This window comes from Epinephelus fuscoguttatus, linkage group LG8 (assembly GCF_011397635.1).
Source record: "Epinephelus fuscoguttatus linkage group LG8, E.fuscoguttatus.final_Chr_v1".
Classification (NCBI taxonomy): domain Eukaryota; kingdom Metazoa; phylum Chordata; class Actinopteri; order Perciformes; family Serranidae; genus Epinephelus; species Epinephelus fuscoguttatus.
Window position 1 is genome coordinate 43,215,238 of NC_064759.1, and position 22,424 is coordinate 43,237,661.

Genomic DNA, 22,424 nt, shown 5'->3' on the forward strand with positions numbered 1-22,424 from the left:
ATTATGCCACTTTCTTCCTCGAATCCTCTGACTGAATACATCTCTTTATCTGTATGCTTGTACCCCAGATTATCTTTATTTTTACATGTATTTTCATTTATGTAGGCCCACTTATGTGATACCCTGGTTTCAGACCCTGGTTTTGTGTTTGCATTGTGTATTACTAATATGTAATTGTCTGATTTATATGCATTTAAAAAGAATGTTTCCTGTAAAATTTGAAAAGCCCTAAGAAAAATGATAATTCACAGCCTTTTAGTTTTCTAAGGTTGTTTTACTTTGTGGTGGGTTAATAAATTTGTAAAACAGAGTTTACTTAGTAGTAGTTAATTTGCTTGTGAGGCTGTCAGCCTATCACGGGGTCAAAGAAGAAGGAAATGGTCAGACCTAGCAACCCTGACAAGCCGGAGATGTGTTGCTCCTCCTCACTTCAAGTCGCTGCCATTAACTTTTAACCTGCAAAGGATGAGCAAACGGGCTGTGTCACTTCAGATCAAAGAGATGCGCCCTGTCATTGTCAGCGCAGGGCTGACAGGACACCCTCCGCTGAGAAGAGAGAGAGGAGAAGAGAGGAGATGGATTGTAGGTCTGTTTGTAAACGGGGCTTCTCTGACAGTCATGTATTTCCCCAAAAAACATCTCTTAATGCACGGTAGAGCGCCGTTTTTTTTTTTTTTGTTTGTTTGTTTTTCTTTTTCAAAATCGCAGAATCATTGATATCCAGCAAATCGCCTGTTTGATTGCGTCATCAAAACATGCCGCTATTATTCGGCCTTGCTTTTCACTTCCACCGAATACCGAATGTGTGGGGTTTTTTTGTAATTTTTGGCCGAATATATTCGGTGCATCCCTAAGATCAATGGATCATTACACCCCTACTAATGAATCAACTCATCTGAGATAAGCAGATTCTTTTCCCAGAAGGTTTGTACAATAAGAACAGATGCATACCAAATACATAAAAACAGATTCTTAGGATTTCAGAATTGGAAGTCTTCAACACAATTATTTGTAGTTTTCTGACGAAACTCTATCTCAACAGCATTTGATGCTACGCAGGCCTCTGAAGCCTGACCCAGGCACTGGAACATAGCAGTAGCACACTCATTTATTCCAGCCCGTGCAGACCAATTAGCTTTAGTAGCTGGCAGAATCTAAAATTTTCAAGCAATATTATCAGCCCAGCTGCAGAGAACCACCATTCAACTACACATGAAAACACGTTTCACACTGAAAACGAGTGAGGCAATTAGGCTAATAGATTAGCTGTTGAATAATTAATCATGCTTGTTATAACATCACACTCTTAATTTTATACTAATTAATTCTGAGCCAGGGTAATTTTTGAAGCAGTGTAGATGGACAGCAACAACTTTCCAAGAACTGTGGCCAGGAGTACTCAAGGAAATATTCCTGATAGCCAATCTGCTCCTTACACAGAAGTTAATGAGAGGACAAACCATCTTGTACTCACTATTAACCCTATTGTCTACATTTTTTCTGAGTATCATAGCATTTAATTTGCTAATTCAGAAGACCTATTGCAAAAATGATTGTATATTAAAGTGGGTTAGATTAGTTTATCCATCAGAGGTGAAAACTAAATCTTTTTGGGATAAGAAGTAGGGCTAGACAATATTGCAAAAAATCAGATCACGATCATTTTTTCCATATTGATCGATTTTGATATTTATCACAATATTTGATTTGTTAATGCTACCAGTTTGAGGAGTATCCTGAAAACTTTGTCTTCTTAGATAAAACTTTGGTAAAACTGATGTTGACAAAAGTTTTTCTTTGGGGACATAATTTACAGTTGAAAAAAGGTAATAAATCACAGTATTTTATCACAATACTCAGCACATTGCAACATATTTAAAATCCCAATAATATTGTATCGTGACTCAGTATCATGACAATATTTTATTATGGATCCTTTGATGAATCCCACCCTTAACTATGAGGTCTTTAGGATATAATGGTGCCTGACCATTTAGGGCTTTGTAGGTGAGGAGACAGATTTAAATTCCACTTCAGGTTATTTGGAGCCAGCACAGAGAAGCTGATATGAAAGAAATATGATCTCTGTTCCTAGTTCCCTTTTTTTTTTTTTTCTTCCCCCTACTTGTCTGCATTGGTCTTCAAAGCTTAGCGCCACAAAAGGGTGTAAGCTTCTTGTGAAGATTGATGCACTGTTAATCTTGCAGTCAAGTATTTTATACCCATAATACGTGGTTGTGACCGTCACCCACCCTCCCTGGAGACTAGCCTAACAGCCTTTATTGGAAAAACTTCCTAATATGAGTCAGAGAGGGCCGTGATACACCAAAGTGTGTCAAGGGGGAAGTAAGGAAACAAGCAAGGGGGAGGGGGCAGGTGCTTAAGTCCTGAGTTGTATAGTGACAGTGCATGTGGACAGTGCATGTGGACAGTGCATACTGAAAAACAAAAACAAAAGAGAAGTCTATACTGAACACCAAAAATGTGAGAGTCTTGGTGGAGGGGGAAAGCCTGATTGTAGAGAAGAGCTGCCAGCGCGGTGTGGTAGGTCTGAGACGCAAGTGGGCCCCTTTGGAGTGATCCCATCGGTTCTTTGCGATGCGTCACAGAGCTGAAGTATCAAACATGCATGCGTGTATTTGAACCCTCCCAATGTGTTTATGAAAACCATCACCAGGGTCCAGGGCCAGCCCTGCAGGGGAAGGGGGGCGGTATGGCACCCCAAGACCGCAGGAGCGGCCAGACCCCAAGATCAGGGAGCCGCAGAGGCCGCAGGACACCACGCAGGCCCAGGGACCCGGGGCGGCAATGGCCGGCACCCCCAGAGAGCCAGAGACACGCCCCAGACAGGCGGGGCAGGAGGGCCCACCCACCCACCACCCGACGCGGACCGCCCCCACCCACCCCCTGGCTCCAACCCTCAGCCCAGGAGGGCCGGGCCCTACGAGCCACGCCATGCATATCTACAGTGTGTGTAAACCAACCCACCCCCCCAACCCCTCCACCCCCACCCCCTTACTATGATTCTCCGATCCCTGACGGAGAAACATTAACCCTACACCGTGAATGTGAATGTGAGTGCCCATAAGTGTGATGTGGTGCATTAAAATTGAGGGACATAGGAGACAGGTGGGGGCAAGGCTGATGGCTACAGCACACTGCTGTCCTACAGCCCGTGCAGCCATAAGGCCCCTGGAACCTGTTCCCATCTGTCCCACAAGATGTAGGTGTATGTGGTGCTTTAAAATTGGAGAACAGATAAGGATGGGCCTGGGGGCAGCATGGAGGGCTACCGGACACCACTGTCTGTTCCTAGTTCCTGTCAGTGCACACGCCACAGCATTCTGAAACAACTGGAATGTCTTCAGACACTTATTGAAGCAGTCTGATAATGAGGAATTATAGTAGCCCAGCCTAGAAGTAAGAAACGTGTGGACTAGTGTTCTTTTTGAGACAGGGTGTGCCTGATTTTTGCTGTTATTCTTTAAATTGATGGGTAGTCATTGAACCATCTTGGTAGTAGATTTTTTGTCATTAGTGTGCAGATTGTCTCCTCTACCTCCCCTCCACTGTTGCTGCTGGTACTGGCTGTAGTCCTTAGGGAGCCTGGCTCGCTCTGACTAATCCCCAGCATGACTGACAGACAGTAGAGCACCGCTCTACCCAGTCTGTTATCCTGTGGCCTCCATCCCATGGTCTCTCACACTTAAGCACAAATGCACTAGGGGATTGGTTAAAGTTGAAAAAAAAAATCCACTTAAGCCAAAATGATTTGGAAAGTACCTGCGTGGTTGCACAGGTTTCTCAGCTTTACTCTATATGTGTGAATATGTAGGTGGATGTGTATATTTGTGTGCAGCTGTCATAGACCTATATCAGACCTTATAAAGACCTTATGTAGCTTTTTGTTTATTTTATTCCCCTTGTCACTAAAATCATTCAAGTACAGTGCTACTGTAAATGTGGTCCAGATCAACCTAGTGTCATGAGTCAGCAGAGACAGCACCTACTGCACAAGGTCTTGACAGTCCAGACTATTTTAGTGAAGATAGATTTGTAGGTGTTAGATACATTCATGATTCATTAAAGCAAGTTATCTGCACTGTTTCTTTGCCACGTGTTGCTTCTGTTTTTTTCCTCTTTGTCAGTTGATGTCATATGCAACATGTACAGCCTCAGTTTGCCTGTTTGTCTGCCTTATTATGCAGATGACAAAGATGGCTTCCTTGTGGGTGCTTAATGCCTTTTTTCCTGTATTAATTTTAGTCTTCTCACTAGATTCAATATCCCAACTAATCCTATTAAACGGCAATCTCAGCTTTCAACAATGTCATCTGTGTTGAATTTAAGCTCCCAGCTGTAGTTTAACATCCTCAGCTCTATCAAAGCAAATGTCTTGCACCATCTGTCACTGTGCATACACCATATATTAAATACTGGGATCTGCTGTTCTTGACACAATGTGAGTTATTCCAACAAAGCAGGTTAGGTTGTGCCTGATCATCAAGTCCTGGTTCAGCAGACTGCTGAAATATTAGCTCCACTACAGAAAGTTTCCACCTAAGGAGACTGATGTCAGATTCACTGAGTCTCTTGCAAATGAATATCTGGCCTGTAAATGTTTTCAGTTTAAGAAGGGTATATTACTACAGATGCCCTGAGCCATTCCTAAGGCTTGGTTTTCCCACCAGAGGCACAGCAGCCTTTAGTGTTGATCATAACGTGTAACCAAATTGGATAATGCTGGGGGTGACGTTGAGTGACACTACAGAGTGGTAACTATAGAAAAAGAGGCAGCTGTGTCAGAGCCAAAGCAGTACATTTTATTACTTAGTTTATTGGCAATCAGATTTTAAAAGATCTGTTAATCATACAACCCCAATCCTATGAGCGTTTGGATGCTGTGTAAAATGTAAATAAAAACAGAATGCAATGATTTGCATAATCTTTTTGATCTGTATTCAACTGTATACAGTACAAAGACAAGATGTTTAATGTTCAAACAGGTGAACTTTATTGTTTTCGTAAAATGTAAACCTGAGTTTGATGACTTCAACATGACGACAAAGTTGGGACAGTGGAAACAAAAAACTGGGAAAATTGTGTAATTCTCAAAAAACACCTGTCAGGTTAACAGGTTAATTGGTAACAGGTGACGGTATCATTAAGTGGTATGGCTCAGTTGTTCACAAGGCTCAGTTGATTACAAACAAGGATGGTCACTTTGTGAAAAAACTGCATGGGCAAACAGTCCAACAGTTTAAGAACAACCTTTCCCAAAGCACTATTGCAAGGAATTTAAAAGATTTCACCATCTACAATCCATGATATTATCGAAAGATTCAGAGAATGTGGAGAAATATCTGCATATTAGGGACAAGGCTGAAAAACAGTATTGGATGCCTGTGACCTTTGACCCCTCAAGCTGAACTGCGTTAAAAATGCATCTACAAATGTATGCCCTTTATCAACAACAAGAAACGCCATCAACTTCTCTGGGCCTGAGCTCATCTGAGATGGATTGACACAAAGTAGAAAAGTGTGCTATGCTCTGAAGAGACCACATTTCAGATTGTTTTTGGAAATAATGGACATTCAAAGCCAGCATCAAAGTTCAAAGCCAGCATCTGTGATGATATAGGGGTGTGTTAGTGCCCATGGCATCATGGATAACTTGCACATGTGTTGTGAAGGCTTGTTAATGCTGAAATTATAGGTTTTGCAGCAACATATGCTGCCATCCAGACAACGTCTTTTTCAGGGACGTCCCTGCTTATTCTAGCAAGACAACGAGACACATTCTGCATGTGTTCCAACAGAATGGCTTTGTAGTAAAAGAGTGCAGCGACTAGACTGACCTGCCTGCAGTCCAGACCTGTGTCTGGACTGCAGATTCTCAGGTATTCTCAGTTCCCAAATAGTTACTTGGTAAAAGAAAATATCATGTCGCACAGTGGTAAACATGCTCCTGTCTCAACTTTTTTTTAGAGATGTTGCAGGCATTGAGTTCAGAACAAATGCATATTTAATAAAGAATAATAATAGTAAGTTGTATGAGTTTGAACATAAAATATCTTCACTGCATTCAATTGAACATAGATCGAACATGATTTACAAATCATTGCATGCTGTTCTTATTTACATTTTACACATGTCTCAACTTTTTTGGAACTGAGGTTGTAAAAATGTTGAATATAGCAGGCGATAATCAGCCAGGCCAATAACTGGTCAACCCCCATTTTAAATATAACATGCGGGCAACAGCTCTCCTACACTCCAAAGCAAGGCAAATGCTCAAGGATCAGTAATCAAGCTGCCAGCATCAACCAAAACCAAATGTCTATTGCAGACCACATCCCTTGTCACACTTAAATCAGTGAAACCGATAATATGTACTCATTTTACAGGAATTCTGTTTCTTGTGGATTCAGATTAATTTGAGGTTTGTGCTCTTTCTCCTTTATCTCTTCTCTCTTCCTATTCCTTGTACTGTCTTCTCATCATGGCTTTAGTCTGATAGACCGTATGCTTCAGAGGGATCCTAAGCGACGGGCCTCCCTGGAGGAGATTGAGAGCCATGCCTGGCTGCAGGGGGTAGACCCTTCCCCAGCCACCAAGTACAATACTCCCCTGGTCTCCCACAAGAACCTGTCTGAAGAGGAACACAACAGCATCATCCAGCGCATGGTGCTTGGAGACATCGCCGACCGAGAGGCCATAGTGGAGTAAGTTGTGCTGTCTGTGTTTCTCTCTGGTGTACAAAAGACATGCTCTCATTCATGTGCACGAGAATGTAATGTTGGTTGTTATTTGTAGTTAGATAATAGATGTTTATTAATAAAAGTTTTAGTGATTATTGGTCTTTATTGCTGAAGTTAGATTAACTCTACTGTATTTTAAAGAGCAGTTGCCTATGATTATTTGTGTATATTTTGTTGTAATAACAGCTGGTTGTGAAGGTCGGTGCTCAAATTCGGCCCTTCACTGTCCAACTTAGAAATGTGCAATAGTTATTAAATATTGACCTTTATAACTGAGCACCTATTTTTGTGACTGCATTCACAGTTTGGCTTTTGGCCCTTAATTCTAGTGTGGTACCCCATTTTTATTAAAGTTAATAAATAATGATATCAATATTGATACTTTTTTTTTTGTTTGTTTGTTTTTAAAGATTGTTTTTTGGGGGGGGGGGGGCTTTTTGCCTTTAATGGACAGGACAGATTGAAGTGGGGTGAGAGAGAGTGGGGGTTGACATGCAGCAAAGGGTTACAAGCCGGAGTCGAACCTGCGACCCCTGCAGCGAGGCATTGCCTCTGTACATGGGGCGCCGGCACTATCCACTACTCTACCGACACCCCTTGATACATATCTTTGATTTATGCTAATAAGCAACCCTATGCCTACCAGATCCCAGCAAAACAGAGAGATCAGCTGATTTCAGAGTCATGATCACTTGTCAGCCTTGTTTCACAGTTGTTTTACAGTTTGCTTATATCTTATATCTTTTACCTGTGGTGTGATGGAAATAAACACAAACACACATGCAGTATGACTGAATGATTAATCCAGTTCAGATCATAATAAAAGAATACAACTTTCAGGTCCCAAAAGCATCAGTGATGTTGCTGGGTATGCATCCTGTGTCCCTGATGCATTAAGATCTGAAGGACGCAGTAAACTCACTATTGATCCGTCCTGAGGACGCACCCATTAAAACTCTGTGGCAATCACTGGCGTTGCGAGACTCTACTAGTTCACAAAGTAGACTATTTCTCATGTCACAGAAATCACTGATAGTGAAACTTGTGTTATAGTTGTTTTTATAATACTGTCTGATATGTGTCGGTGCTTTTGCTCCAGTGTGCTGCACAGATCCAATACCTGCCCGTCTGCCATCATCCCCGGCTCTCTGAGGCTCCGTATGCTACAGCACGGAGTACCAGTGGACCACCAGTACAAAATAACCTTCAAGTTTTAGACTATTACAATATACCTGAATTCACGTATAACAGCAGATGCTACTCACTCATAACGATGATGACCTGATGGTGCTTTACTGTCCAAGGGATACCCTGTGTGTTGAAAAAAAGATAATTACCGCAGACATTTTCCTGCCCTGTATATTGTATATATCGCACAAGATGACAAGATCCTGTTTGTTCATAAGGGTTAGAATTAAAATTAGAATTAAAAAGAAAAAAGGGCACATTGCATACAGTATTAAAAAAATTAAGCACGCTGCAAAAACCACATAGTACATGATATAAAAGAGGTAGTTATAAAGTGCCAGAGCCAATAAATATAAAGTGCCAGAATCAGCTACTTGCCCAGTCCACAGAAGTTATTGCACAAGTCCCAGTAGTTATTGCCTTGTAGAAATAAAATACAGGAAGAGTGTTGTTGTGAGAGTGCAATATGACTGTTCACTTTGTATGTTGATTAAGGTGTGAATGGCCTTAGGAAAGAAGCTGTCTCAAGTGAAAGGAAAACATAAAACTTTTTTATGAAGATTATCTTTTAAACTGTTAAACCATTATATTTATACAGTATCTTATTTTAACTTTTAGGGATTATCACATATTACAGTCCTGGCACAATTGATTTAGGCCTACATGATGGGTTGATGATTTTGATGCTTGCTATACTCAAGATGTGACATTTGCATGTTTTGTTTTTCAACATACATGAATATAACCATAATTAGAACCATATAACATTCAACACCAATTTAACCGTACAATTTGTCAAAAAAAAAGAAAAGAAAAAGAAAAACAGAACTTTTATTGGCGACCCACTCAGATGAACACCAGTGGGTCCTGGGACTTACTGCATTGAAAACCTATCAACATCACTGACGCATTGATGTATCACTACGCAATCAACCACCGACTCAGAAACAGCTCATGTGCACACATGCTACCCTTTGCTCCAAGTGGCATATAGAAATGAGAGAAGATGGAGAAAACAACTTGCACTAGCTTTGATGCTCACCTTATTAATGAGTGAAAATAGCCAAGGCTGGGTTAAAATGCAGTCCACATGTTTACATATTTTATGCACATACATCGTTGTAAGATTAGGGTAATGTGTGCATAGTGAGTATGTGGTGGAGTGAAAGACAGGAAAGTGACAGTGGATGAGCTCAGAGCACACAGGAGCATAGGAGCAGAGTAAACTCAAACAGTTAAGTTGTTAGGTGGTAGAAAACCCAAGTGAAGTCCCTGTACCGTGCTTCTCAAAATTCTCTGCTGATTACACTGAAGAGAGTTTGGCTTTGAGTTTTCTAGATATAGATGGCAAATAGTGTTGTCACAATACCAAAATCTTTGTTTCGGTACCGATACCAATATGAATTTCTATACTTTTTGGTACTTTTCCTAAGGAAAAGTCCTTTTGGATACAAACCTTGAGAACAATAAATAGTAGAGGTGTAATGGTACCAAAAAATTATGGTTCGGTAAGTATCTCGATACAGAAGTCACAGTTTGGTTGCTCAAATGTTTCACCAAGTTTGTGTTGTCTCCCTTTGCGAGGCAGACTTTGTCTTGCCTTTTTTCACATGCACCAGCTGCGAATGTTGATACAGGTGTTGTCATACACACCGCTTGCACAATATATGCTCCAATAGGAACAAGGGAGGAGACCGAGGCAGCACTACAGGACTGCTTTGAGGACACAAGGTGGGAGCTCTTTGATCAGGGAGACACAGAGCAATACACCTCCACAGTACTGGATTACATCAGGTTCTGTGTTGAGAGCTCCACCAAAACCGAACACATCAGAGTGTCTCAAAACCAAAAGCCCTGGTTCAACAGCACTGTCTAAACCCTAATGAAAGCCAGGAACGCAGCGCTGCAATCAGGTGGCAGGATGGCCTACAGGAGATCCATGGCGGATTTGAGAAGGGGGATTACTGCTGCCAAGAGAAAATATAAAATGCAAATTGAAAAGCATTTCAAGGACAATAACAATCGCAGTATGTGGCAGGGGAACTACAAACAAAACCCCCGCCCACCCTCTACAGTTGACCCCTCCCTCCCTGATCAGCTGAACACCTTCTCCTGGGCCTGGACCATCACCTCTGCAGCTGGATTAAGGACTTCGTCTCCAACAGACCACAGCACATGAGACTTGGAGACCTCATCTTCTCGAGCACCTTCCTCAACACTGGTACCCCCCAAGGCTATGTTCTCAGTACACTCTTATACTCACTTTTCACACACGACTGCCCTCCCATTCATAACACAAACTACACATACAAGTTCGCAGATGACATAGCTGTGTTGGGGTTAATAACCAACTGTGATGAGGCAGCCTACAGAGAGAAGATCCAGGCCCTGACATCCTGGTGTCAGAACAATGACTTGCTCCTCAACTCCAACAAGACACAGGGGCTCGTCACTGATTTCCGGAGACACAAGGACACAACACATGCCAGTCTGGTGATCACTGGGGAAGAGGTGGAACAGGTGGGGAGCTTCAAGTACCTTGGTGTTCATCTCTCAGGGGACCTGACATGGGGAATGAACACCAGAGAAGTGGTGATGAAGGCCCAGCAGAGACTCTTCCTGCGGTCCCTCAGGAAAAACTGGGCTTCCACAGAAACTCCTCACCAACTTCTACCAGTGCACCATAGAAAGTCATCAAAGCTGCATTGAAGGTCATTGGTGCCCCTCTTCCATCCTTGGAACAAATCCACTCTGCCCAGCTGAGAAACAGAGCCGAAAAGATCACCCATGTCTACCCTATGAGGCGGAAAATTGGGCACCTCGGATCAACTCGCCAATCCGGCTCTGTGTGTATAAATGCTTGCAGCTTGCCAGCAAAACGGCCCAACATTAGCGGAAAATCTGGCATTGTAAAAGGGGGCAATGTCTTTTTGACACCCTTCCCTCTGGCAGGCTCAGGGTCATGAGGGCACGGACAGAAAGACTTAAAACAGCTTCTTCCCCAAAGCTGTACAATACAATATACTTTATTGTCCCACTAAGGGAAATTTGTCTTGGACTCAGCAACTGTGCCATAAATGCCTTGACAACTCTAAGGCCAACAAATAATACATCAATAGCCATTCCATCTCAACAACAATTACATGACAGTATTGCACATATCCCATAACATTGTACATAACATATACATACGCCATGCATACATAACACATGCTATAAGATCACCATAATTAAAGCACTATAAAAATTCTTGCACAATCTTCCATCTCAAGCAGAATTGTTTAAAAGTTTGATGGAGAAGCTGTAAAAGCTCAGCTGAAAGCATGAGCTGGATATTTTGCACCTCAGACAGACAGACAGACAGACAGACAGAGCATCAAAGGGCATGGGACTGGGTGGGGAGTTTAGAGTTGGGTTGTGCAATTTGGTGGATTGTTTGTGTGTGTGTGTGTGTGTGTGTGTGGGGGGGGGGGGGGGGGGTGTAAGTGAGAGAGAGAGAGAGAAAGAGAGAAACATAATAATCATAATAAATAAACAAAATAATAGTAAATGAAAAAAATAGTGATATATTCTGTGAACTTTTTGTAAGGGAGGTGAGAGAGAGAGAGAGCAGAAAAAATAGATAAAACAAATTGTAATGGAAATGAGGGGAGGGTGTAATCAAGTCTAAGAATGAGCAACGGCATCATGTCTAATGTCACTGGATATGACTGTGTATTGGGGGACTACATAGAAAGAGGGATAAGGGGCGGCAATAGAATAAATGAAAAATGAATAGGTTCAATTTATGACAATAATAATCACAACAGAATAAACAGTAATAATGATAATAATAATAATAATAAAGGGGGAAATAGGAGAAAATTACATTCAAGACAGTAAACAAATAAATAAATGAAAATTAAAAGTGTTTGTATGTATGGTTGGGTTTACTGTGGTGTTTAGAAGATGGTTATCATGGCGGGGACCTGTGGTCATGTACGTGGCTTTGGTTTATTGGTTAGTATTGTTTGGGATTAAGATGAATTAGAAATGATTTCCAAGATCATTAAAGACCAATATATGGTTTGTTTTCTGAGCAGTTATTCTTTCTATTGAAAAGTATTCAGAAAGATAGTTGAGCCAGTGATTGATGTGTGTGGACTTTTTTGATTTCCAGTTTTGCAAGATTACTTTCTTGGCCATAGTTAGAGAGATGAGTAATGAGTTTTTGTGATTAGTTTTGAGGGCTACTTGTGTGATATCTCCTAGGAGGCAGAGTAATGGAGACAATGGGATTCTGCAGCCCGAAATGGTGGTGAGTTTCTCAGTGACTGCTATCCAGAAGGAGTGAACTGGTTAACAGACCCAAGTGGCATTGTAGCAGACAGCCTGAAAATTGCAGCAGGCTACACCTTTTTTTCTGTGTTGAGGAGGATTTGGTTAGTAGGTGTGACAGCAGAGGAGTGGGTGTGAAGGTAAAGGTGGGGTGTGATTAAAAGGTGCATACACCTTTGATGTGTGAGAGGAAGCACAAAGCCAGTGTGGAGGAGAGTGGCATGAGCAGAGGAGTTTTTGAGCCACACAAAAGCATTTTCGGCACGCAACTCATTCTCTTTTTGACTGATCATTACAAGCTCTTTGAGTTGAGTTCTCCCTTCTTAGAGGATCTTTGGAATGACAGTGTGACCATGAAGGATTGTTGATTGTTCGGATTGTGATTGTTGTTGTAGTGGAGCGGAGGATTCAGGAACTGGAAACTGCTGAGTTTTACTCCAGTGCAGAAAATCATCAAGAGCAGGTTTAATTTTTTTTTTTTTTTTTTTACCTTTTTTTTTTCTCACCTGATGTCTGACCCTGGATCACTCATGGAAATGCTAAATTATGTGGTAACTCTTTGGAATGCTCATGGTAGTCAAAGGCTCTCCTCAAATCTGTCGTCACTCATTCAACTCACACTCATACAATAAATATATCCGTAGGTGTCATATAAGGCCTAGGCTGCTCCCCTTAAAGCTAATTGGCTGGCTTAATTGCTTGTGTGGCGCCCAGCTAATTTAATTAATCGCAATTAATCATTGCAGTAGTAAATTTTGTTCTTTTAGGCCTTAAGTTACGCTACAGCATGTAGATAATCATCTGTGCTACCCAGTGTGCATTGTGAGCAGGTGTCTGAGATGGATTTAAGTTTATAAAGTTTTGAGGTGATTTTTGTTTTTTGGTTTTTTTTGGGGGGGGGGGTTGAGTTTGGGATTTTCATAGCCTCACTGGTTAGTCTGGATGGCTGTAGTGTGTTGTTGGTGATGTTAATTTTGGATTTAATTATAGGTTTTAATTGTTGGCAGTGGAGGAACTGGTCTGGTGAATTGATTATTTTGAAACTGGTGATGGAGATGGATGATTCCTTTTTGATGCCATGATGGAAAGTAAATAGGGGTGTTAAGAAGCTGGAAGTCTGGGTTGTGCCAAATTGGAGTGTATCTACAAGGTGCAAGTGATGATTTGGTGATTTTGTTGGTTTCCCACCAGGCTGTCAGAGTTGTGTGAATTGTGGTATTCTTACAGTAATTCAGTTTTTTGAATGATTATGGTAGGAAGGGGAGGTCTGCGATTGAGGTTGTTTTGCATTGATTCTGTTCCAAGTCTAGCCAGGGAATGTTGTAATTGTGCTTTTGCATCCATTTAAATACATATTGCAATTGGTTTGACAGGAAGCAGTGGAGAAAGTTTGGTGCTTCTAAGCCGCCTTGTGATTTTTTATTTTGTAATGTTGAAAGTGAGATTCTGGGTTTTTTTTTTATTGTTCCAATAAAACTGAGTTGTTATTGAGTCTAGTGTTTTAAACCATTTGTCAGTGGGGTTGGTGGTAATCATTGAGAACAAGTAATTAATCTGAGGAAGGGTTTTCATCTTGACTGTAGCTATTCATCCTATGAGACTGAGTGGGAGCTTGGTCCAGCGTTTGAAATGGTCTTCTATTTTTTTTGGAGCAATGGGGTGTAATTGAGGTTGAATAACTCTGACAGCCTGGTGGAAATATTAATGCCTAAATATTTTATATTGCCAGTGTGAAGTGGAGGGGGAGATTTTGGGCTGCAGAATCCCAGGTGTGTTCAGACAGAGGTAGTACGGTTGATTTATTCCAGTTTATTGTGTAGTGTGAGATTGTAGAGAAATTGCTAATGATATTGAAAGTTTTCTGTAGTGACACGGATAGATTCTGTCGATATTATAATAAATAATCTGCATATAAACTAATTTTGTTTTGTAAACTGGCATCCTGTATCCCTTTTGATTTTATTGTTTTGACGTATTACTGCTGTGAGTGGTTTGATTAAAATGGCAATGAGGGATGGAGAGATTGGGCATCCTTGTCTGGTTCCTTGGTGAAGTGTGACGTTTAGTGAAGCGACCCTATTTGTGATTATTGTGGCCCTAGGTGAGGTGTACAGTGTTCTGATCTAGTGGATGAACGACTTTCCAAAACCGAACTTGTGTAGGGTGCTAAATAGACATTTCCAGTTTACTTTGTCAAATTCTTTTTCTGCGTCTAATGATAGAATTATGGGTTTGTTTCGTTTTTGTTGTGATATGTTGATCAAGTTAAAAAGACTACAGATGTTATCTGAAGCATGTCTGTTTTTGGTTAAGCCTGTAGGGCTGTAGTCAACCAAAGAAAATGTTGGTCGACTAAAGTCTTACATAATCTTCAACTAATTGATTAGTCGTGGGAAAAAAAATAAAATCTGCACGCTATTTTTACTTATGCGGCAGTTTGTCAAAACGCTAGTCAGCGGTGGAGGACTGTGTTAACTGCTGTAAAGTTTAGTTGATTCAAAACACACATTAAACATAGCTTAATAGGGACAATTTCAAACACAAGTACACAAATCAGCTTCACTATAAATCGCAGAACTGACATACAAACACTTGTCTTCATCCGAACACTTTTCCCCACCAATACAACATGCTAACGTTACTAGCACACGTCTATGACATTTTACATTGTATAAATTAGCCTAGCGTCTAGCTATCTTTCCCTCTTCTCATATGAAGCCAGGGACAACAGCAACATGTAACAAAGGTAACGGCACATAATTTGGCTCCATTACAACTCACAAGATTCACCGACAAAACAACTGTCTTATACTAAACACGTTTTCCAAGCAAATACAACATGCTAACGTTATTAGCGCCAGCCTATGGCATTTTACATTGTATAAATTAGCCTAGCAGCTAGCGATCTTCCCCTTGTCTCATATAAAGCCAGGGACAACAGCAGCATTTAACAAAGGTAAGGGCACTTTATTTGGCAGGTTGTTTAAGAAGGTACCTATTTCTGATTGAATGGGTTTGTGATCCGAGGAGTAAAGGTTACTATAAAATTTGTGAAAGGTGTCATATATTTCTCGTGGGTTCTGGGAAATATTGCCCGTGAAGTTAAGTATTGACGGGATAAGTGCTTTCTCTTTTCTGTGTTGTAGTAGATTTGCCAGATATTTACTTGATTTGTTACTGTATTGAAAGCTGTCATATTTGAGTTGTTGGATAAGAAACTGTGTTTTCTTGAGTATGATACTTTCCAGTTGAGTTTTAAGTTGGTTCAATTCATTTTGTATTTGTTCATTGGGGTTATTAGTATATTGGTTTGTTAAAAGTTTAATTTGTTCCTGTAAGGTGTTTTACAGTTCCTGTTGCTGTTTTTTTCTTGTGTGATGAATATGATATGATTTCACCTCTTAAAACTGCTTCACCTGTTCCCCATAACAGTGACAGCGAGATTTCTGGAGAGTAGTTGATCTCCAGGAAGAATGCCCACTCTGTTTGGATCATGGAATTAAAATCAGAATCTTCTAAAAGTGATGTATTAAAATGCCATCTTGTAGGAGGTTTGATATGTGCCTGAATGTTTATTGCTAGTGAAACTGGGGCATGATCGCTGACTATGATTGAATGGATTGTGTTTTCTTGGATATGTTGAGTGAGTTACTTATAAGGAAGAAATCAGTTCTGGAATGAGACCGATGGAGTGACGAGAAATATGAATATTCTTTCAATGATGGGTTTCTCATTCTCCAACTATCGCCAAGTCCATAATCATCCATGTATTGTTTAATTATTTCAGTGGAGTGCCAGTTTCTTGAGTTGCCAGAGATACTTGAGCGGTTAATTGAGGGGTTAATCCAGCTAATGTAATATTTGTTGAGTCACCTAGTAAAGAGAAGAAATTATGGGTCATCATTTTTGGAGCCGTAGATATTAGCGAATGTGAATGTTGTGTGGTTAATAGATGCCTTAAAGGAGCCATATGTAAGAAATATAAAGCAAATAGTCGTAAAATCATCCTAATATGTCAGAGACTAAGGAATAACGTTAATATAACATACTGATCTCACCGACGACAATAGTACAGCCAGAATATTCACATTTAATTTTTTTTTTTTTTTTTTTTTGACAGTAACCAAGCAAGTTTATTACCAACTCTCCCAGAGGGTACAGTCAATGTTAAAGTGCATAGGCCAGTTTGAACATTACCTATAATTCTCATATAGTTATACATTTTGGGAAATATACTTATTTGCTTTCTGGTGGAGAGTTAGATGAGATAATCGATGCCACTCTCATATGTGTGCGTTAAATTTAAGGATACAGCCAGCAGTTGGTTAGTTTAGCTTAGCTTGAAGACTGCAAACAGCTGGTCCATCGTGGTCCAACATAATTCCTCATCAGTGTTGTCAAAAATATCGATGTAGTTAATCTGGTCTCCCATCTCGATAATGTTGAGCTCTTCCAGTTCACTCACGCTGCTTTCCAGCACCCGTACTCTTGCGTTCATTGTCTCCATATGTTTGATTCATTATTTTCTTGATGTCACGCTCCGTATGTTGTCGGACGTCTTGATTTGGCCAGTGACAGATTCTTTCAATTCCACAGTTTTTTGTTTTATCTCCTCAGCATCTTCCATCATTGATGCCCCGGTTTCTTTCAGGTTACTTTTGTTTTCTTTACCTCATTTTTCCTGTCTTCTTGTCTTTTTTTTTTGCTGCAGAACAGCAGTGTGCTGCAGCCATCAGCCTTGCCCCCACCTGTCTCCTATGTCCCTCAATTTTAATGCTCCACATCACGTTTATGGGCACTCACATTCACACTCACAGTGTAGGGTTAATGTTTCTCCGTCAGGCATCGGAGAATCATAGTAAGGGGGGGGGGGGGTGGGTCAGCACACACACTGTAGATACGCATGGTACGGCTCGTGGGGCTTGGCCCTCCTGGGCTGTGAGTTGGAGCCAGGGAGCCCATTTACATCATGGTGGTGTTCCCGGTGTGGAGGCGGGGTCCCGTGGCCCTGTGGCAGGTGGGCTGGATGGCACCCTGGGGGCTATGCGGGTTCCTGCCGGAGTTCTGCCTCCTGACCGGCTGTGGTTTTTGGGCCCTCTGCTATGGGGATTGGCTGCTCGTGGTGGGCCGCTCTCTTGTGTGTTGGTTGGGGTCTGTCCCGGGGGTTCGGGCAGGGGGCCCTTCGTGGTCCCCTGGATCCCGGTGCGCTGGGGGCATGTGCCTTGCGGCATCGCCGCCCTCTTGCCTGCCTCATCTGCCCAGGCCTGGGTGGGCTCACGCTACCGTCCGGTCCGGCACCCTCCAGTGGCCAGGGCCTGCTGCGGGCCCGTCCGGTGCAGTGCTGGTCCTCTCCCTGGGGGCGGTGCCGGGCCCCCGCGGCTGGCCCCTTGGGTCGGGGGCGGTCCCCAGGTGTGTCTGTGGGTGGGGGATGGGTGGCGGGTGGTGGTTGGGCGGTGGGTGGGCAGGCCTTCCTGCCCCACCCATCTGGGGTGTGTCTCTGGCTCTCTGGGGGTGCTGGCCATTGTGGCCCCGGGTCCTTGGGCCTGCATGGTGTCCTGCGGCTCCGTGGGCGTGGGGTCTGGGCACTCCTGCGGCCTTGGGGTGCCTTACCGGCCACCTTCCCCCGCTGGGCTGGGACATTGACCCTGGACCCTGGTGATGGTTCTCAAAAACACATTGGGAGGGTTCAAATACATGCATGCATGTTCGATACTTCAGCTCCATGACGCATCGCAAAGAACCGATGGGATCACTCAAAAGGGGCTCAGTTGCTTCTCAAACCACACTGCTCTGGCAACTTTTTTTGTTTGTTTGTTTGTTTGTTTTTGTTTTGTTTTGTTTTTTCTTTTCTTTATTATACATTTATTTGTTTATTTTTGGTAATCTGTATGGAGCACAACAACCTCAAGGCCACAATACATCAGCTACACTGCCTGTTTCTCCTCCGCATGCACTGTCGCTGTATAACTCAGGACTTAAGCACCTATCCCTCAATCCCCACTGCTTGTCCCTTACTTTCCCCTTGACACATTACGGTGTATCACGGCCCTCTCTGGCTCATACTAGGAAGTTTTTCCAATAAAGGCTGTTAGGCTATTCTCCAGGGAGAGAAGAAGAGGGTGACGGTCACAATTACGCACAGTATGGGTATAAAATACTTGACTGCAAGACTAACAGTGCATCAGTCTTCATAAAAAGCGTACACCCTTTTGTGGCACTAAGCTATGAAGACTAATGCAGACAGGTATTTAAAAAAAAAAAAAAAAAAAAATTCGCATTTAAAAAATATTTTTACAGTCCGCAAATCATGTTCATGTTTTGAATTTGTGTTTTGGCCTGTTGCGCCACCCACCGCCGTCTACCAGTCACACAGTCAGTAGAGTCTCAGCATCAGTTACACTTAAGACTAAGCTACAGCAGCACGGCAAGCAGCATTAGCAGTGTCCCGGTACATAGCATTAGCAGTCTCCTCAGCTGTATCCCGGCAGCAGCATTAGCAGTGTCCGGTACATAGCATTAGCAGTCTCCTCAGCTGTATCCCGGCAGCAGCATTAGCAGTGTCCGGTACATAGCATTAGCAGTCTCCTCAGCTGTATCCCGGCAGCAGCATTAGCAGTGTCCGGTACATAGCATTAGCAGTCTCCTCAGCTGTATCCCGGCAGCAGCATTAGCAGTGTCCGGTACATAGCATTAGCAGTCTCCTCAGCTGTATCCCGGCAGCAGCATTAGCAGTGTCCGGTACATAGCATTAGCAGCCGGCTCCTTCTCTGCTGTATCCCGGCAGCAGCGTTAGCAGCAGAGAAGCCGGACTTGCTCGAACAGACACGGGGCGGACACAACTTGCGGCAGTATTTTGAATTTGAGTGCAGTAACCGTTTTGGCCACATTCTTACATACAGCTTAGAAAATTGAAGGAGGACAAGATGGTTCGATGGAGGAGGGAGAGAGAGGGGGTTACAGAATACACAGAACATGAAGGGCAAGAACCTCAACATAAACAAACGCATAAGATGACCAAAGGCAGGAAGGCACACTGTTTAAGTGCATTACTGGGCATTACACAGTTTCCTCATGCAAAGGAGCGATGACGGGTAAGAGGTTGAAATTAGGGCTGTACCAAACAATTATTTTTCTAACGATTATTTTTTCGATTAATCGACTAATCTAACGATTCATTTTTCGATTAGTTTTTTGATTATTTTTTTGATTATTTTTTTGATTATTGATTCTTTTTCCATTATTTGATTAATTAGGCAATTCAAACAATATGAATACCAAAACATTTCTTATTAACATTTACTGAAACATCAGTGTTTCCCCTACCATTATATTTGGGGGGCATTTAAGGTTACCTTTCCTATAGAACAGGTCTATACCTTGTCCTTTTATTAAACAAACTAAATGACCTTACATTATTTATCTTATGTCATTTCTCTACAAGGTTGCACGGTTACAATTCTCCTCTGCTGTCTGTAACATGCACGGCTGAGTTCGGCCCCGATGTGCACATGCACGCGTACGCACGCACGCACACACACATACACGCACTAGAGCGTGGTTCGGTCTGCATTTTCCTGACAAACCCAACCCAAGTGAGACAATTATAACCGAGCCCGGCCCGAACCCGCAGCACAGCATTGTGCACACAGTCAATGGAGCAGAGCCTGTGTTGCGTTCAGGCCTTGTCACGTAAATAACAAATTCCAGCACTTGAGTAGGCCATAGCACAATAGCACAGCACTGCTGCACGCCGCCATTTTTTTGTTTAAACCGACGCATTGACATAAATAATTCATGTCGACATATTTACGTAGTCGATGACTTTGACGACGTTGACGCATTACCCCAGCCCTAGTTGAAATATTGTATTAATTCAATTAATTTTTGGTTAATGTCAGTTCATTTATGGTTCATTTCAGTTCATCTTTAGTTGATTCAGATCATTTTTGATTCATTTCAGTATGTTCAGAAGAGCCATGGTGTGATTTTTGTGTTTCTGAATAATTGTCCATCTATGTACAGTCTGTCTACTACCAGTGATGCGCATTTGTTGTTTTTCCCGTTTCCTTTAAGATGGGGTACAGTGTTTTGCGTTGTTCGTTGATTTCTTGTGGGTATTGATCGTTCAGTCTGAATGTGGTTCCTTTGAGTTCCTTTCCTTTGCTTTTGACCAGTTCTTTTTGTCGGAACTGTTCGAATTTGGCGATGATGGGTCTGGGTCTGTTGTCCTATCGTTTTCTGAGGCGGTGAACTCTGTGGAATGTGATGTTTTGGATGGTGTCGGTTGGTAGTTTCAGGCGAGTTGTCATGCATTTCCATGCATATAAATGTTATTGTTGATTGCCTTTTTATGAGCCTCTGGCTCCTGATGATGAGTGTGTGTGAAAAGTATGCAGTCAGACCAGGTTGTACAGTTGACTTTGCCTGACTTCGATGGCAGCTAGCTGCGACTCAGTCCTCACGTGTTGGTGTTTTAGAGGAAGGTAGCTTGTTTTACAAAGACAGCAAACAGCCTTATCTTTGTTCATTATTCTGCCAGTCAGAGAACTCAGAAATGCTTGATACCTCAATGTCCTGATTATTGTTTTTTAGGGCATGCTATATGTGAAGTTAGTGGTAAATTTCAACAGTACCCTCTGCTGACCACAAAGTAAACTAATCGGTCTGTTGGGCTGATAGACCACACAATTTGAATTTGAACAAGTCAAGTTTCGTTGAAATATTTATATTTTTCTCTGGTTTGAACAAAAGTCATAATTTTTTGATAAAAAGTGACCGTATTGTGTGCAGTAGTGTGATGGAGTCTGATTTGTAAAACCTGACATTCATTCGGCATCACAACCTGCTAAACAGGGGTGTTGTTAGTTGCATTGGTACAGAGCTAGACAAATCTGCAAAGTCAACCAATCAGCCACAGTTATTTTGTGCTGTGGTATTGAAGATACGAATCATTGTGATATTTGACAGTTGATGCTAAATGATGTCCTGGAAAACAAAATGGGTCTCATTTATGAAACATGAGCAGAAAGAATTTGTGTGAAAACTGTTGGCAGAAGGAATTTATGTGTATTTAGGCATTCATCAATAGTAGTTAGCTCTGATCTTTTCGTAGGTACTAACAAAATCTACACCTGCCTCTGACTGCTTGTGTAAATAAGATATTGCACATAAATCTTGCTTGTCATTAGAATTTAGTTTTCTTTCATATTGTGCTCTGCTATGTTCACAATTCACAGATGCCTTTGAAACATCTAACATGACAAATTATTACAAATGTAACACATTTAGTTGAATTAGTTAGGATTTAGCCGATTTTAGCTTCAGATTAGGGTTCTTAAAAATGTGAATGAGTTATTTAAATCGACTTTATACAAAACTGGAAAACGCTGTTCTCTGAATGAATAAAATAACAAACCAATGCGTACCCCATCTGCCCTCTGTACTGCAGCCTCAAACTGCTTGTCATTTTTGTTTAATTTAATTATCAGAAACGCGACATGGGAGTTGTAAACATTATTTCAAATTGAGTGTTGGTTTAATAAGATGTAAGAAAGCAATTAAGCATCTGTCTCCATTCGCACTGGGCAGTTGGTGCATCCGAACCTGGCAGAGAGTTGAAGGTAAAGCATATGGTTTTACTCCAGACTATCTTACTTGTTTTTAAACTTAATGTGGAGTTGTTGCCTACATTAGACTGCCTGAATTAAGATGTTTTAAGGGTGGTTTGATTTTACAACAGTAACAAACACTGCTGAGGCTTAGAGCAAACAGACAAAGAGGTCTCTCTGATGATGAAGGCAATGCGCTCGTCTGCAGCAGAGAGCTGTGACTGGGAAGCACCTCCTGTAGCTGTTGTGTTGTTTTGTGTGTACTTGTGCATTTTATTGTTGTTGTTTTTGCATATAGTTTCAATGTGAACTATTTTCGTTTTAGCTTTACATTTAGTGTCGTATTTCCTTTTCTCTCCAATAGATAGAATTTAATAGAATAGAACAGAAAGACCTATATTAATCCCAAAGGGAAATTCAGCTGTCCAGCAGCTCATAAAAGGCAAAAAAATAAATAAAATACATTAAAAAACATTAAATAGAGATTGAATTGAAATAAAATTGTCCATTACACAGTCCGGTCCACCAGTGAAAATTTGTTACCGTGTGT

General features: G+C 41.7%; 1 protein-coding gene across 1 annotated transcript in view; it reads left to right on the forward strand.

Moving 5' to 3' along the window:
• Window positions 1-22,424, forward strand: part of snrka (SNF related kinase a) — a 99,824-nt gene that overhangs the window by 49,184 nt on the left and 28,216 nt on the right. The window contains exon 4 of the mRNA XM_049583140.1: window positions 6,513-6,725. Within this exon, the coding sequence (XP_049439097.1) occupies window positions 6,513-6,725 (213 nt within the window). The remainder of the gene's footprint in view (window positions 1-6,512; window positions 6,726-22,424) is intronic.